At 43.6% G+C, this 17,190-nt stretch overlaps 1 protein-coding gene across 1 annotated transcript in view; it reads right to left on the bottom strand.

Annotated features, from left to right (window-relative positions):
- The window catches only part of Stpg4 (sperm-tail PG-rich repeat containing 4), a 49,098-nt gene that overhangs the window by 18,508 nt on the left and 13,400 nt on the right, over positions 1 to 17,190 (bottom strand). Inside the window, exons 4-5 of the mRNA XM_057791319.1 lie at positions 15,885 to 15,949; positions 15,232 to 15,286 (exon numbers count right to left, since the gene is read on the bottom strand). Of these exons, the coding sequence (XP_057647302.1) occupies positions 15,232 to 15,286; positions 15,885 to 15,949 (120 nt within the window). The remainder of the gene's footprint in view (positions 1 to 15,231; positions 15,287 to 15,884; positions 15,950 to 17,190) is intronic.

Raw genomic sequence — 17,190 nt, 5'->3', positions numbered from 1 at the left:
CCCACAGCTGAAAGGCTTTGAATTTTTAAGAGAGATTTTGGATTTTTAAAGAGATTGTATATCTTAGAGAGACTAAGCCTTTAATGCATGTGAATTTGTAAAGACTTGGAACTTCTAAAGTTATGTTTTTTAGAGTGAGCTCTTGGGGATAAATAAGAAAGGAAAGGTTTTGGCTTAATGGTGATATGTTTATGTGTCAGTCAATTGTGCAGGATAGTTTTATATCAACTTGACACAAGCTAAAGTCATCTAAGAGAAGGGAGCCTCAATTAAGAAAAGGCCTCCACAACAAGAATGCCTCTAACCTGTGAGCCCCACTTTCCCAAGGAGAGATGCTTCCTGGAATGTGGGGGGGGGCTGCTCACGTAAAACAACAAGCTGAATGTTTTCACTTCTGTAGACAAGCCTGACTGACCCAGCTCACAGGCTGTGTGCTTGATCACACTTAGGTAGGAGGTACGTAAGCAGGAAGTACCTCAGGATGCATGCTTGTCCCTGACTGAACGGAGGTAGGAAGTGCATACCCGTGTGAATCTTTATGAGTCCCTGACTAATGTAATTAGGCACCATAGTCTGGGAAATCTGGAAATGGACCTCACTAATATCCAGGGTCTGGGCCAGTACTTAGTAAAGATTGCCTCAAGTTTAGCTACAAACAAACAATAAACAAACGTCTCTATATGATAGGAACCTGTAGGGTATTTCCTAGTGATTGATGGAGGAGGGCCTGGCCCACTGGGGGTGCCATCCCTGGGCTGGTGGTCCTGGGTTCTATAAGAAAGCAGGCTGAGCAAGTCATGGGGAGCAATTCAGTAAGTAGCATCCCTCCATGGCCTCTGCATCAGCTCCTGTCTCCGCCTTCACATTCCTGCCCTCACTGCTTTTGATGATGAACTGGATATGGAACTTGAATGAAATATGCTCTTGGTCGTGTGTTCCGTCGCAGCAATAGTACGCTTAGGACCTGTTTCTACAAGACCAATCCTGGCTGTGGTGTTCAGCTGCAGCACTGGTAAACTGACCAAGACACCACTGACCTTCACATTTGATTTTATGTTTTGCTCAGACTAACTTGGGATGGGTTTTTGTCACTTGTAACAGAAAAAAAAAAAAAGTCCTATTTCATTCTCCATCTTTTCTCCCCTTTTCTGGTCAGGTGATATTATAAGAAAGTGGCTCTGGAACGGCTTCACACTCCCCGCTAGACAGGAAACAACCCTGCTGAGGCTGGCACCACTGGAAGACTTGCACAGACTACATTTCAAGAAGAAGAAAAAAACCTGCCAGGATAGACATTTTATTTTTAAATCCTAGTAGATCTGTGGCTATATTTGAAAAGTGTTTTTCAAAATCCGTTATCCACAGTGCAGCTCCTCCATGGAGCCTGAACTGGGATCTGCCTCAATCACCCTAATTTCCAAGTTCCATCCAAGCAGAAATCAATTTTCTACTTTATTCAATCTGATCATGTTTATTAATTACCTTCTGTTCCCCGTGGAATTTCAAGCTGCCAGCTCAGTTTGTAATTGAACTCATTCCTTAAATCCAGGAACACCTGGGATGAGCCAGCTTCCTTTAATACGGAGGATGCCACACTCAGGTACTCATATCCAGGACATTTTCTCAACACAGACCACATGAAACTATCTCTTGTCTCTGCTCTTCCCTGTTCTCCAGTCCCTTCCTTTCTCCTCATAGGGCTGTCAAGTTAAAGAACTACAGGAAGGACTGGAAATATGATCAACATCAATAGAGAAACCATGGTCATTTGACATCAAATGTGTTTCCACTAACAAGATATTATTTATTTTCTGTCCTCAAAAATTGTATTTTTTAAAATTATAAGGCATTACCACCTCCCTGAGTTACAGAATCACAATGGCAGCGAAATAATGGAAAAGCTTTACCAAGTCATAGACTTCCGCAATGCCAGCAAAATAACCAACCATTTTACCAAGTTATAGACTTTCCCAATGACAGAGAAAGCAATTTGGCTCATATTTCCTGGCTTTTCATATCTCTTCCACATTAATCCCATAATTTGTATATTATTTGTACGCTGCATTTTTCTTTTTAAAAAAGATTTACATATATATGTATGTATGTGTGCTTGAGGTATGTGTGTGCACCAGGTGCATGTGGTACTTGTGAAGGCCAGGACAGGGGGCGCCAGAGCTTCTGGAATCAGAGTTGACAGACAGTTGTGGATGCTGGGAATCAATCTTTGGTTCTCTAGAAGATCAGCCAGTGCCAAGCCATCATATCTCTCGGACTGTCCGCGGCATTTATTTATTTATTTATTTATTTATTTATTTATTTATTTATAGGCAGGGTCTCGCTACAAAATCCTGGCTGCCTGGTACTCATGATGTAGACAAGGCTGGTCCTGAATTCACAGAGGTCTGTGTGCCTCTGACTCCTGAATGCTGGAATTTTAACTGTACATTAATACATCAAAGTTTGGGATGCCATTTTATAATGTTTACAGTAATCACTATAATGACTTCAAGCAATCATTTGGGGATACATAAAATTATTTAAAGATTGATTCCTTCCTTCTGGCTACTGACTTATTATTATAAACAATTCCTTGATGGTATATTTGGGTTTTAGTTTCCTTTTCATTTTTGTTTTCTTTTAAGATAGGGTCTTGCCAGGCAGTGGTGCACACCTTTAATCCCAGCATTTGGGAGGCAGAGACAGGTGGATCTCTGTAATTTCAAGACCTACCTGGTCTACAGAGTGAGTTCTAGGACAGGCTCCAAAGCTACACAGAGAAACCCTGTCTTGGGAAAAAAAAAAAAAAAAAGATAGGGTCTTATTTAGCTTAGGATGATCTGGGACTTTGATATACCCAGTACTGGCCTTATCTCTTGGTAGTCCTCCTTCCAACTCCCAGGTGCTGGGATTCTAGGCATGAGCCACCAGGCCCGGCTCCTTTGATAATATACTTGTATGATTGGCTAATTGGCTATTTCTGTATCTGAGAGGACTATCTAAGTGGGATTAGTGAGGTTGTTTTGGTACAGCTTTTGGTCCTGGGGATCAAACCCAAGCCCTCCCACATGCAATTGAGCTCAACTGGAGGTTCTCAACCTGTGGGTCATGACCCCTTTGGACTGTTAAATGACTCTTTCACGGGGGTTGCAGATTACATGTCCTACATAACAGATATTTACATTATGATTCATAACAGTAGCAAAATTACAGTTGTGAAATAGTAATGAAATATTTTATGGTTGGGGTCACCACAACGTGAGGAACTGTATTAAAGGGTTGCAGCATTAGGAAGGCTGAGAACCACTGAACTAAACCCATGCTCTCACAGGTTGGTTGATTTGTGTGTGGTTAGGTATGGGGGTCTGCATTTATGTACATGAACCACATGCATGCCTGGTGCTGGGGGGTGGGCTGGAAAACTGTGTAGACACCCTGGAACTAGAGTTACCGTTCTGAGCCTCTGGCACTGAACTGGTACTGACACTGAACCTGTGTCCTTCTAACCACTGAGCTGTCTCTCTAGTGCTGGTCACAGTTTGCTGTTGGTTTTTGTTTGGTTGGTTGCTTGTTTTCAAAACAGGGTTTCTCTATATAGCCCTGGAACTTCCTCTGTAGACCAGGCTGGCCTCGAACTCACAGAAATCTGCCTCCCGGGTGCTGGGATTAAAGGTGTGCGCCACTACCACTGGCTTGGTCACTAAGTTTTGCAAAGGGTTGCACTGATGTGCACCCCTACAGTGGCAGACAAAAGAAACTCTGGGTTGCTGCAGCCCACATGCCAAGCAGACAGTAAGGATTTTTTTTTTTTAAGAAAAATGGAAGTTTCCTTACCCCCAATCTCCCTAACAGGAATACTAAATAAAGCTATCAGCAGTTCCACATGTCCAAAACAGTTTTCAGAATATCTGATATGTGTGCCCACATTCTGAAGCAGTGAGGATGGGATATAATTATGAATTTTTTTTAGATCTATAGTTTTCTTTAGGTCATTTGTAAAGCCAATGAGATAGTTAAAGAGAAGACACTCCCATGGAGACCAACAATGGCCTCCTTCAGGTCCCAGACTGGGATGACATGGTCTCAGTGCTGTGTCTCTCTAGAGACATCTTGGTCTAAGGAACTGCTCCTCTAGTTCTGGGTCTTTATCACAGTGCCAACAGCAAAACACGATCATCTCTCCGAGGGTGAAAAAAGGCCCTTTGCTCATGTCCCCTGGCATCTACCCAAAAACATACCTCAAGACCCTCTTTACCTGGGACAAAAGAACCACACTGATCTATTAGGGGTCATTATTTTAACAACTAAACCATCAATAGGTGCACAATCTTATATCTGTGATTTGAGGTTAAAAAACATTTTCCAACCAAACTCCCAAATACTACTTCTGAGCAACTCCCACACTTCGGGAATGAAATATAAGCATTTACCTACTGAATCCCCTGACACAGAATAAGAAACCTGTAACAAGTGTGTGTGTGTGCGTGCGTGTGTGCATGTGTGTGTGTACATGCATGCATGTGAGCACAGTGAGAATGACTTCTCCATGCTAGATGCCTTTGGTTTTCAAGTTCAAAGTCAATTCACTTTGTTTTCTTTTCAGCTTCCTCCCTCCCTCCCTCCATTCTTCCCTGCCCTCTTCCTCCCTCCCTCCCTCCCTCCCTCCCTCCCTCCCTCCCTCCCTCCCTCCCTCCCTTTCTCTCTCCCTTCTTCCCTCTTGCTTCACTTCTTTCCTTGCTTCTACACTTTTTCTCTTCTGCTGCTAAAGATTGAACCCAGGGCCCCAACTCCACTGAACTACAAAACAAACCTCATTAACATGGTTTTTTATATATTAAAAAAAGACAAGTGGAAGGTGGGGCTAGTGGGTAGGGGAAGGCAGTCGTGAGGAGTTGGAGTGGACACAGAGGACAAGGGGACAAATGGGTCAAAGTTCATTCTCTACATGTATAAGAATGTCATCATGAAATCCATTGTTATGTGTCATTAACATATGCTAATTAAACTTCGAAGGGCATAGGATGCCCGCTGAAAGCGTTCTCTTATTCCTGGTTTTGAGTCTAAAGCTGTGGACTCACGTTCTTTACTGGCAGACAGCATTCTGAGCCTGTGACACGGGCTTCACGGCACCAAGGCACATGGTGTTTTAGTTTTCACAAACCTTTTCCTAGCAATTGTACAACTTGACTTGAAAGTTGAGTTCCAGGACGGCCAGGGCTACACAGAGAAACCCTGTCTCAAAACAAAAGAGGTGGGCAGCAAGGCCTGGCAGTGTGGACAGGAAGAGAAGAAATCAGAAATCGGGATAAAACTTGTCTATCAATTTTACAGAAGCATATTCAAATATGCTGTGCGATGTATTCATGAATTCACGATGGTAACAGGATAAGTTCACCCATTATATATTTTAAAAAATAAAATCACGTGAAATAATCTACTCTGCTTTCCTGTGGCTCCTATTAGCTTTACTAGGGGCTGAATATAATCCACAGTCAGTGAACAAGCCACGTCGAGAGGAGAAACAGCCGCGCAAGCGTATTTTATGCCTAACTTTGTTCTAAAAAGGAGAAGATGACCCGGCTGAGGTCTGTCTGTGCTGGATTGCCTGAGGTCTGCAGGTCGTATTTCTGGTGACCGCAGGCTTCACACACAAGGCGGTAACTTGTGCTGAGTCAACAGGGCTCAGGTGGCACTGTGACCTTACCATGTAACCAGACCCAACAAACGCATTTGAGAAGAATTAGAGAGTTAGATGTTTTATTATCTGGGTGTGGAAGGACATGTCTTTAATCCCGGCACTCAGGAGGCAGAGGCAGGTGGATCACTGAGTTTGAGGCCAGCCTGGTCTACATAGTAAGTTCTGAGCCAACCCCAAGACTACATAAGATTCTGTCTTTTTAAAAAAAATTAAAATTTAGAAGGAAATTAAAGAACATTTAAATCAAAATTTAAATCTAAATCTGTAGTTTTAAAAAGGGAAAGAAATATAGATTTTATCCCCCCGTTTGACACATCTAAACACTGTCTCAAGAGTCGGGTGTGGGGAACAAAGCCAACCCTCTCATTTCCTGAGTCCTCTGGGCCAGAAGGAGGTAACAGTAATTTGCTGACATAAAAATTTTGTGTTTTGACCTTTTGTACAAATAAAACTAAAGAGTAAAGCAAAATCCTCAAAAACCTTCAGAAAATATACATGTTAATATCCTTTTGCTCTAGAGTTAATACAAATCAATGACAGCAAAAGAATACTAATAAAACTCCCTGGTGACTGATTATGGAAGGATGGTGGCATTAAAAACAGTAAGAAATGTTCCCTGAAGTCTGCATACCCTAACATTTTTCCCAAAAGGAAACTGTGATGGTTTGAATAAGAATGGCTCCCAAAGGGTCATACATTTGAATGCTAGACGCCAGGGAGCAGCCAGTGCTACTTCAGAGGATTAGAAGGATTAGAAGATACGGCCTTATTGGAGGAACTGGGGGCAGGCTTTAAGTTTCAAAAGCCTATGCCTCAAGTCCTTCCCCTCCCCTCCCCCTCCCCTCCCCCTCCCCTCCCCTCTCCTCCCTTCTCTTCTTCTTCTTCTTCTTCTTCTTCTTCTTCTTCTTCTTCTTCTTCTTCTTCTTCTTCTTCTTCTTCTTCTTCTTCTTCTTCTTCTTCTTCTTCTTCTTCTTCCTCTCTCTCCTCTCTCTCTCTCTCTCTCTCTCTCTCTCTCTCTCTCTCTCTCTCTCTCTCTCTCTCTCTCTCTCTCTCTCTCTCTCTCTCCAAATCAGTTTCTCAGCTACTCCAGCACCTACCATGATGATAATGGACTAAACCTCTGAAACTGTAAGCCAGTTCCAGTTAAATATTTTTCTTTATAAGAGCTGTCATGGTCACGGTGTCTCTTCAGAGATAGAACTAAGACAGAAGACAAGAGTGAAGAGCAGCACACAGGTGTAACCCATCCCTTGGAGATGGAAGCAGTAGTTCAGGGGTCATCATCAGCAACATCAAAGTTGGAGGCCAACCTGGGCTGCATGAAAATTTGTCTCAAAAATAAACATCTCCCAGCACCCATGAGCGCAGGCAGGCTGGCGTGTCAGTCAGCTTTTCTCCCTTGTGCTAGAATGATCATCAAGCACTCACTGAGAACAAAATGCAAACCCACTTCAAAGGGAAATGTGGGCTTTCCCATGAAATGCAGCATTCCCGAAGGGAGGCAATGGTGAAGCCCCAGATCGCAGGCGCGCAGGGAAAGCCTTTGGTGGGCCCGTGAGAACTGGCAGACAGACTGGCCAATGAATGATGAAGACGGGGAGAGACCAGACTGCTGACACTATTAGTATTTCAAAAAAGAAGGACTTGAACTGCCAAATTACTGAGAGAAGCCTTTAGGAAAATTAACTTCAAGTTGGTTCTTTATTTGGTGTTTTGTTTTCCCTAAGGTCAAATACAAAATGTGCATGGGGAAGGAGGGACACACACTTGTAATCCTGGCACCGGAAAGCTCAGGTAGGAGGATCAAGAGTTCAAGGCCAACCTGGGCTACAAAGTAAAACCCTTCTCAGAAATAAAATCAAATTACAAAACATAGAGACATGGGATGACTCGGGGAAAAGTGCTCACCACATAATCCTGGAGACCCGATTTAATCCCCGGGACCCAGGAAGGCAAGAACCGATTCTCGGAACGTGTCCTCTGGCCCCCGGGTGGACCGCTGCACTCATGCACCCAGACTCACACAAGACATCATCATGCTATCACAAAACATTATCAGAAAGGCTGGGACGCCCACTCATTTCTCTTTATTCTCACACTTTTACTAAGTTTTCAATTTGGGTCTGACCAGATGACTTTGCGGGGGTGAGGAGGACTTGCTACCATCCTGTCAACCTCATTACAGTCCCCAGGGTCCACATGGTGGAAGGAGAGAACCAATTCCTACAAATTGGGCCTGATCTCAGACCTTTAAACATGTATGTGCAAGTGCGCGTGCACACACATGAATGAACATAATTTAAAAAATTTTTTTGAGAATGTGAATTTAATAAATACAGTTTGGAAAAAAATTGGTAGCAAAAGCCTTATAATGAAAACCAAAAGTCTAGCCCAGTGCCTCTCCAATTTCATTGCCTGAGGCATGTTTTTGTTTTTCTTTTCTAAGAGCATCTGACACGGAGCCCAGAAAGGTGAGTGCAGAATTTCATTGACGCCACACTTAGCCGCCCCATCTCATGACTAACTCTCAGAAACAGCTTCCCACGTGTCCTTTAAAGAACCTCAAGCCAACTTGCTTAGGTCTTAGCTGTCCTCCGGGCAGTGGTGCGGTTCTGCTGTTATTTCCTGACTTCTGATGTAGAAGTTACCTACTGACTGCTTCTTGGAATGCATGGGAGTGTGCCTCTCACCCCTCCGCCCAGGGAACACAGAAATCAGCAGCTGTTTACTAGATGCACATTGCCCCTGGCAGGGCTAAGGAACACTGATTTCTCTCTTTTCTCTTTTTCCTCCCAGCCATTTGTTTTTCTTGGATTTATTAGGGTTCTTGTTTTTTTTGTTATTTGTTTTTTTCACTTGTGCAAGTTGCTGTACATGTTTTCTTATCCCTCGCCCGTGAAGTCAGGTATTCTCCAACTCCCTTTTCCTTAGCAGCAGTCCTCTGGGTGTTCTCTGCTTTGAGTCTCCATATAATTGCTGCGGAGTGGTCCAGCTGCGCATCTGCTCACTGTTCTTCTAGGTCCCATGCCTTCTTCCAGGATATGCCCCTTGTTTTGCTGATTTTACCACTTAGAGCATCTTTTTTAAAGGTGTTTGGGAGGTCTTGTGTTTTTTATGCTTGGAAGTGTTCTGTGGAGGTCAGAGGAAGCCTAGAGTACTGATCCTCACCTTCTTATGTGCTGGACAGTATCATGTCAGCTCGACACAAGTTAATGTCATCTGAGAGGGGGGAGCTTCAATTAAGAAAATGCCTCCCCCCCAAAGCCTGTAGGGCATTTTCTTAGTTAGTGATGTGGGAGAGCCCAGCCCATTGTGGGTGGTACCACTCTGGGGCTGGTGGTCCTGGGTTCTAAGAAAGCAGGTTGAGGAAGTCATGGGGAGCAAGCTAGGAAGCAGCACCCCTCCCCGGCCTCTGCATTAGCTCCTGCCTCCAGGTCCTGCCCTGGCTTCCTTCAGTGAGGAACAGTAACATGGAAATAGAAGTCAAACAAACCCTGCCCTCCTCGGGTTGCTTTAGTCATGGTGTTTCGTCACAGCGGCAGAAACCCGACTAAGACATCTTTGCTGTTCACTGTTCCATATGCCAAACCGACTCACAGTTCCTGTGGATTCTCGAGTCTTTATCCCAAACTCTGCCTTAGGAGCCCTGGGGTTGAAGATGTGCACTACTGTGCCCAGCTCTCACCGGGTCCTGAGGATTCAAACTTGGGTCTTCGTGTTTGCATGGCACCACATCTTCCCCTCAGCCCCACCATGTTTGGGGACGTTTTTAATCTCATTCACACCTGCCTGCTATCTTGGTTGGACATAGACTCCTGAGCTGACAGCTAGCTCTCTTTCTCATCTCTCCGTGGATAGCAATTGTATTACTAAGAAAATCTTCCTCTGCTGTTCACAAAATTCTGTCTTAAGTTTCCACACTTATCTGCCTGATAGAAACACGGGCACATGTCTGGGATACTGTGGTGGTTTGAATAGGAATGGCCCCTATAAACTCATATGTTTGAATGCTTGGCCCATAGGGAGTGGCCCTCCTGGGAGGGTGGCCTTGTTGAAGGAAGCATGTCATTGTGGAGGCGGGCTGTGAGGCTTCCTATGCTCAAGCCATGCCCAGTGTGGACAGTCTCCTCCTGCTGCCCGGGAATCGGGATGTAGAACTCTCCTCTCCTTCTCCAGCGTCATGTCTGCCCGCATGCCGCCATGCTTCCCACCATGACGATAATGGACTCTAAAAATGTAAGCTAGCCTCAACTAAATGTTTTCCTTTGTAAGAGTTGCTGCGGTCATGGTGTCTCTTCATAGCAATAAAACCCTAAGACAGATTTACTGAGGTCAGCCCATTCCTCAGCACTGCACTGTGCTTCTTGGGCTCAAGTGTGGTTGTTTTGTTCCGGAGGATAAACTCCATTTCTATTTTAAATTCTTTCTTTTTTGTGGTTGGTGGGGTAGAAGGACACTGAGTATTGACTCCTTCACAAGCTAGGCAAATACCCTACCATTCACCTATACACACGTCTTGCCCTGTATATCCTTTCTATATAATCCAGGCCAGTCTTGAACTCCTGGACTCAAGCAATTCTTTTGCCCCTGCCTCCCAAGCGGCTGGGACTGTAGGCATATGCCATTTCACTAATTTCACCAGTCTTTTGCCCAAGGGGAAAGGTTCAATGGCCAGCATTTCATATGAGGAGGGGGTAGGTTCCAGATCAAATTCCTCTGTACACAGTTGTAACTAATTCCACTCCTCCAAACACCTAGCTCCCATATAATGTTAGGAGACAGACAAACACGTAGCAACCAATGGAACTGTGGCCCGGATCAGCTTCTACGGCCTGAAGATCGTGGTGATTCCCTCAGCAGGAGAGCCTTCTGCTCATGTTTTTGGGATCATTATGGGCTGGGTTTAAGTCTTAACTCTCTCTTTAGTAATCATGTGACTTTAGGTAATAAATTTCCACAATTAATTTCTGCTTACCAGATAGACATAAGTAAATGCTACCTCCTTGCATGGTGAGGAGTGAATGAGACAGGCTATGACCAATACAGAAGACCATGGCTAGAGCCAGAAACCAATGTGCAGTTAGCTTCTGAAGATACTTCCAGGTCTATGGCCAATACAGAAGACCATACTGGAGTCAGAAACCAATGCAGTTAGCTTCTGAAGATACTTCCAGGTCTATGGCCAATACAGAAGACCATACTAGAGTCAGAAACCAATGCAGTTAGCTTCTGAAGATACTTCCAGGTCTATGGCCAATTCAGAAGACCATGTTGGAGCCAGAAACCAAGGTGCAGTTAGCTTTTGAAAACACTTCCAGGTTTGCGTCCCTAACAGTTCTATAACTTTTATGGTAATTTCTAGGAAAATTAAATTAAATGATAAAGTCAGCCACATGTTTTTTTTCAGATAAGAAAATGGATTACAATGGCCTAAGTAGAAGAGTTTATGACTTTATCTTGCATTTATCACCAGAAGGTTGACAGTAAGTTCTCCTCACAAGCATCCTGTGCTTGCACGCTCACACCTCACAAGCACCCTGTGCTTGCACGCTCACACCTCACAAGCATCCTCGCTTGCACGCTCACACCTCACAAGCATCCTTGCTTGCATGCTCACACCTCACAAGGATCCTTGCTTGCACACTCACACCACAGGCCATTGTCTTCCATGACTGGGATCAAAAGACTTTGCTCTAGGCAACTTACAAGTTTATAGGTCTAAACCAAAGCCACAGCTGCTCCAGGAATGTGTGTTCAGGGCAGACGTGAGTCACAGCCCCAGGCTAATTCTTTGCCTAGGAACATTTTCCCTGAAAGTATTCTTTTCCCTTTTCAGAAGGTCGGGATGCTCCAAGTCCGCGAAATGATTTTATTCAGAAGATGGAATGGATAGTGTCTGAGAAGAGACCAGGCAAGGACCTCCACAAAAGCAACATTCCAGAATACTTGCAAAGAATGTTAGTCAAGTGTCTTGTGCTACTTCATGCCTTCATCTGGCTGTAGAATCTCGGACACGGAGTCTCCACATCTCATGTTAGAAGACGTGAAGCCTCCAAAAAGGAGCCACCTTCAAGTCTAGGAGGGGAACCAGTGTGTCCTACCAAGATGTTGGCATGCCGCAAGACGTAGCCAAGGTGAGGATGAAGGAGTGTTCCAGGAAGAGCACGCATGAGGCTGAGAGGCGTTATTTACACTACAAGAGGACAACAGAGTATTGTGGGTACGGCAGGGACGCCTCTGCAGAGGAGAAAAACATAAAAGCAACCAATGAATTGCTGCTGCCAGTGTTTTTAGGAAGAAGTTCTTAGGGTTTTGGGTTTGGTTGGTTGGTTTTGTTTTGTTTTGTGAAGCTGGAGTCCTTAACAAACTAAACAAAATTAAAGCAGTTGTTAATGGCAAGAGAATGAAAAGTTCCAGAATATATGACTTGACAAGAAGCAAAATCAAAATGTATCAAATGTTCTATGTGTGTGTGTGTGTGGGGGGGGTAATGACAGCCACAAGTTCACACTCCACACAGAGAGAACTGAGACATCATGTCTAAGGGTTTAAAAAGTAGTTGTATAAGAAATATGCTAAGATAATTGATGATGATTAGCCTCAAGGAAGTGGATATAGAAGGAGGAAGAGATAGGGAAAGGCCCTGTCTTTTGTTATGATCTATGGCATCAACTGACATTTAACATGAGTATTATTTTCAGTGAGAATAAAAATACTTTAAGAAATCACATTTGACCATTTTTCCCAGTCTGATGACCAGTCATACTCTGGCATTGCATAAGGAATAATGTTCTTTAGAAGACTGGTTTTTTTAAACTGATGCATGTAATATTGGCATTGTGTAATTGTTGTTAGGATGTCTACAGCTGAGGCTCAGCTGGGAAGACCCATTATTGTGCTTCCGGAGGACCTGAGTTCCGTTTTCAGCTCCCATATCAGACGGCTCACAACCAGCTGGAACCCCGCTTCCAAAGACCTGACGCCTTCTCTGTATTCCATGGTCACTCCAACATATGTGAGTGTGTGTGCTCACACACACACACACAGTAAACAAAAAATAACTATAAATAAATAAAATTTTGTTTAAGAAACAAGCTAATTAATAAATACATTGCCACCTAGCTATCATTTTGTATAAAAACAAAGTATTTTCTTGATAATTTTCAACAGTATAGTGCATTGTTATTAATTAAAGTCACGATATTGTACAGCGAATCAATATTTTTTTCTCTTTCTTCTTTCTGTCTTCCTTTCGTTTTTAGATACCGATGATTCAGACTAGGCCCTTTCATATGCCAGACAGGCACTGTACCATTGAGTTAAGTCCACAGTTCCAAATTACATTGTGTGTGTGTATATATTTAAGTATATATATATATATATATTTATATATATATATACACACATATATATACATGTATATATATATATTTAAGTCTAAAATATTTTTATAAAAAGTAAAAGAAAAATAGACAACAACACCCCCGCCCCCCCGAAAATCAGCACTAAGAGCAATGGCTGAGGTGAACCAGGCCCTGCAGTCCTCGGCTTTGGGCTTGATTCTTAAAGACAATGTGGGAACTTGGAGAAGCTACAGATGCCCTAGAATCTGTGCACAGAGCATGATGATCTATTCTGGTGAGAGCTGGAAACACTAGAAGGTGGCAGACATGCAGACAGTAGGCAGGTTCCAGAGGGAACAAGCGTCGGTCAGGAGTCTGACTATGGTCATTCTATTATGTTTTGGCAAAAGAAAAATTAATATTTTAAAAATTTATTGTGTCCTTCCAACATCCTGAAAATTGAAGTGAGACCAGATGAAAAAAAAATGGACTGATCAATTAGGAAAAGGAAATTTCCAAACAGCAGCCAGACTGCAGCACGATGGCCACTGGCTGACTTCTGCTGTGTTTACAATGAGAGAGCGCAAGGGGGTGAGCAGGAGGCTTTGGAAAATGTGCAGTTTAATGAAAAAGGTGTGGATACTGTTAAAGCTGTAGGCAAAGCAAGTGCTACAGACAAAGCAGAAGCAGTTAGAGATCGGAGACACAGGAGGCATCATGCACTTCCCACTGGGACAATAGGAGAGATGCCCTGGGAACAAGACCCCAACTGTAGAAAAAGCCAGGAAGTAAAACTAAAAACACATTCAAAAGACTTCCTGTTTAAAAAGAGTCAGAGTGCCTTGCTGGAATTGGGGTACAAAGTTTACTTTTCATTTACTTTTTATAAAAATATTTTAGACGTATTTAAGCGTATGAGTGTTCTGCCTACATGTGTGTGTACGTGCATCATGTGCATGCCTGTTAGCCGCGGGTTTAATCACACAGGTACTCGGAGGCCAGGGCAGCAGCATGCCAGCTGGAGCTGGTAGAAAAGCTTGGCAGTATCCACGTGGCTCTGGTTTTGTGAGCATGCAGATAGCAAAAGGGATGGATCAGCAAGGCTTGCACCAAGGTTCTAGAGAAAAGCCCGGGAGGCCAGGCAATGTGTAGCCAGGTTGTGTTTCCTACAGGTAGCTCCTGACAGGACTGTGCAGAGAGCCGTGGAAGCGAAGCCTGAGCTGCAACAGAGGCCCCGGGATGCTGGAGATGCCAAGAACACCGAGGAAAACTGCAGGCACCCAACGGGGCTGCACTAAGGTCGCACAGGCTGCAAATGCCAAAGCTCTATAAATGGAGAACTCTAGGGCCATCAGAGCCCAGGTGATTCCATCATGTGCCCAATGTGTTTGTTCTGCTGGGCTTGGGTCTTGCTTTGGTCTGATTTTCCCCCGTGTCTCCACTCATCCCTTTGGAGTGGGATTCTTCCTCTGTCATTGAATGTTGAGAATACATAACTTGTAGTTTTACCTTACTGGGGCTCACATCTAAGAGTTTGTCTTGAGCATCCAAAAAGACTTTGAATATTTGAACAGTGTTGGAATTGCTGAGGCTATCAAACGGGTCAGGACAGAAGTTAGACTATATTAATTTTGCGTTCTGAACCGACCATGAGTCTTGAGGGTCCAGTACCAGAATATTATGGCCCCCACAGACTCGTGTATTAGATATCCAGTCCCCAACTTGTGCCATTATTTTGAAGGCTGTGGAGCCATTAGGAGGTAAGTAAGGGCTGACTCGGGGAAGCAGGTCCCTGGGGGGAAACCTTTGACGCCTGTACCCACTTCTGGTTCTGGCCCGCTATTTCTGCACCCATGGTCTGTAATGACATTAGGGTTCACGCTTGGTGCTGTACATTCTGTGACTATGACCATGGTGTTAACAAGCCAGTGTTGCATGCTTCTGCACCATAAACCTAGCCATGCCTTCCCCACCAGGATGCACCGCAGCCTCTGAAACTGGACCAAAATGAAGTCCTTCCCCCACCTAAGTTGTTTTGGGCAGGTATTTTGTTACAGATATGTAGAATGTAGCTCACATGTATAACTTGTATCAACTGCCTTATTCATAGCTTACTATTATGTGAGCTAAATGATAATACATTAGGAGCAAGCATTAAGTCCATTTTGCATGCACGCTCTACGCTTTACTTACAGGTGTGAAATAGTTTGGTGGGAATCTTTGAACTGCCGAACGAAATACGAAACTCCTATATGTAAAAAAAAAAAGAAAAAAGAAAATTAAAAATATGGTTTTCTAAGTCTGGTTTTTTTACAGTGAAGATCTTTGTTAATTCATTTTTCATCTCTCATTAACTTCTTTAAAACACTAATCTGGACATGAGGTGCATGGTGAAGTTCAAAAGGCACCAGTACTGGTCCATAATCACATATGTACATAATCATACATGTACATAATCACACATGTACATGATCACATATGTACACAATCACACATGTACATAATCACACAGGTATATAATCATGTAGGTACATAATCACACATGTACATAATCACACTTGTATATGATCACACATGTGCATGATCACATATGTACATGATCGCACATGTTCATGATCATGCATGTACATAATCACATACATACACAATCATATATTGCATAATTATGCATGTGCATGATCGCATATGTACACAGTCACATATGTGCACAATCACACATTACATAATCACATTTGTACATAATCACACATGTACACGTTCACACATGTACATAATCACATATGTACATATCACATATGTAAATGTGAGGTCTGTGTGAGCTCCACAGTCGCTCCATGGGGGCTTACCTGGAAGAACTCTTGGGAACAGGTGCGGGGAGTAACTCATACTGTCCTGGGCAAAGCTGAAGCGACTGCACAGAAGGACAGACACAACGACAGATTAATACTGCTCGCTAGTGTGCCTGCCACATTCTCCTCATCCATAGCCTTTGACAGTACAGCCACACAGCATTTCCTCCATGGTTTCCCTACTCCTGGGAAAGGTGCACTTTCAAATGCGGAGCTTCGAAACAGTCAGCATAGATTTGTTTTTCACATATACGTATACGTATGTCATTTGTTTGTCTGTTTATTTGCTTGACACAGGATCTCACTGTGCAACTTCGGCTGTGTGGGGACTCGATGTATAGACCAGGCTGGCCTTAAAGTCCCAGAAATCTGCTTGCCTCTGCCACACCCACCTCACTGTGCTGAGATTAAGAGCGTGTAGTACTATGCCTGTCCCCAGCTACATAAGTTTAAAGCCTTGTTTATAGAATTTTTTGGTTCACAATAGAATTAAGCAGGTACAATGCTCCCCACAGCTCCCTTGCCGTACAAATGTGCAGGGTTCCCATCAGCAGCACCCCCACCAGAGCAATATATTTGCTTAGGCTGCTGAACTCGCGTCACACATGGTTTGCCCCAAAGGTTCATCGTGACATAATGGTTCCATCTTGGCATTGTACATTCTGTGAATTTAGACAAATGTACAATAGTTGACATACACATCAACACCATTATAGATGACACAGAGAATTTCTCCTGCCTTGAGATCTTCTGTGCTCTGCCTGGTCGCCCTCTTCTCCTGATTCTTGGCAGCCACAGCTATTACCACCTCCATGGTTTGCTTCCCCCAACCCGTGTCATATTGAGACAGAGCAAAATGGCCCTAACACTCTTGCCGAGATTTGTCTCTAGGATGTAAGCTGTCTTAGAGAGGTGAGTGACCACGTACGGGAGCTGTTGCCCCCACTCCACACTTTCTTGCAATAATTGGCATAGGCAACTTGTCTTGACCACTATATTATCATCTTTCTGAGGTAACAGTTGTGAGTTTCTACCATCTTTTGTGAGCTAGACACAGACCCAAAACAATGCACACACCCAGACTGTCATGTCAAGGACAAGATCAACAATGGTCTAGGTTGAAGTACAGACAATTTGTGTGAAGAATCCTCCAGTCCTGTGCAATGTACTGTGTCCATTTGCCTTCTTGTCTGTAAAGATTTGCTCCCGGCATCCTTAATAATCAGCTGGAGAGTTCTACACTTGTATCAATCATGCATGAGCACAGGCCCAGAAAAGCCTCATTTGCACGGTGCTCTTGTCT

This window comes from Chionomys nivalis, chromosome 1 (genome assembly GCF_950005125.1).
Source record: "Chionomys nivalis chromosome 1, mChiNiv1.1, whole genome shotgun sequence".
Lineage (NCBI taxonomy): Eukaryota > Metazoa > Chordata > Mammalia > Rodentia > Cricetidae > Chionomys > Chionomys nivalis.
This window is presented reverse-complemented; position numbering and strand designations above follow the sequence as displayed.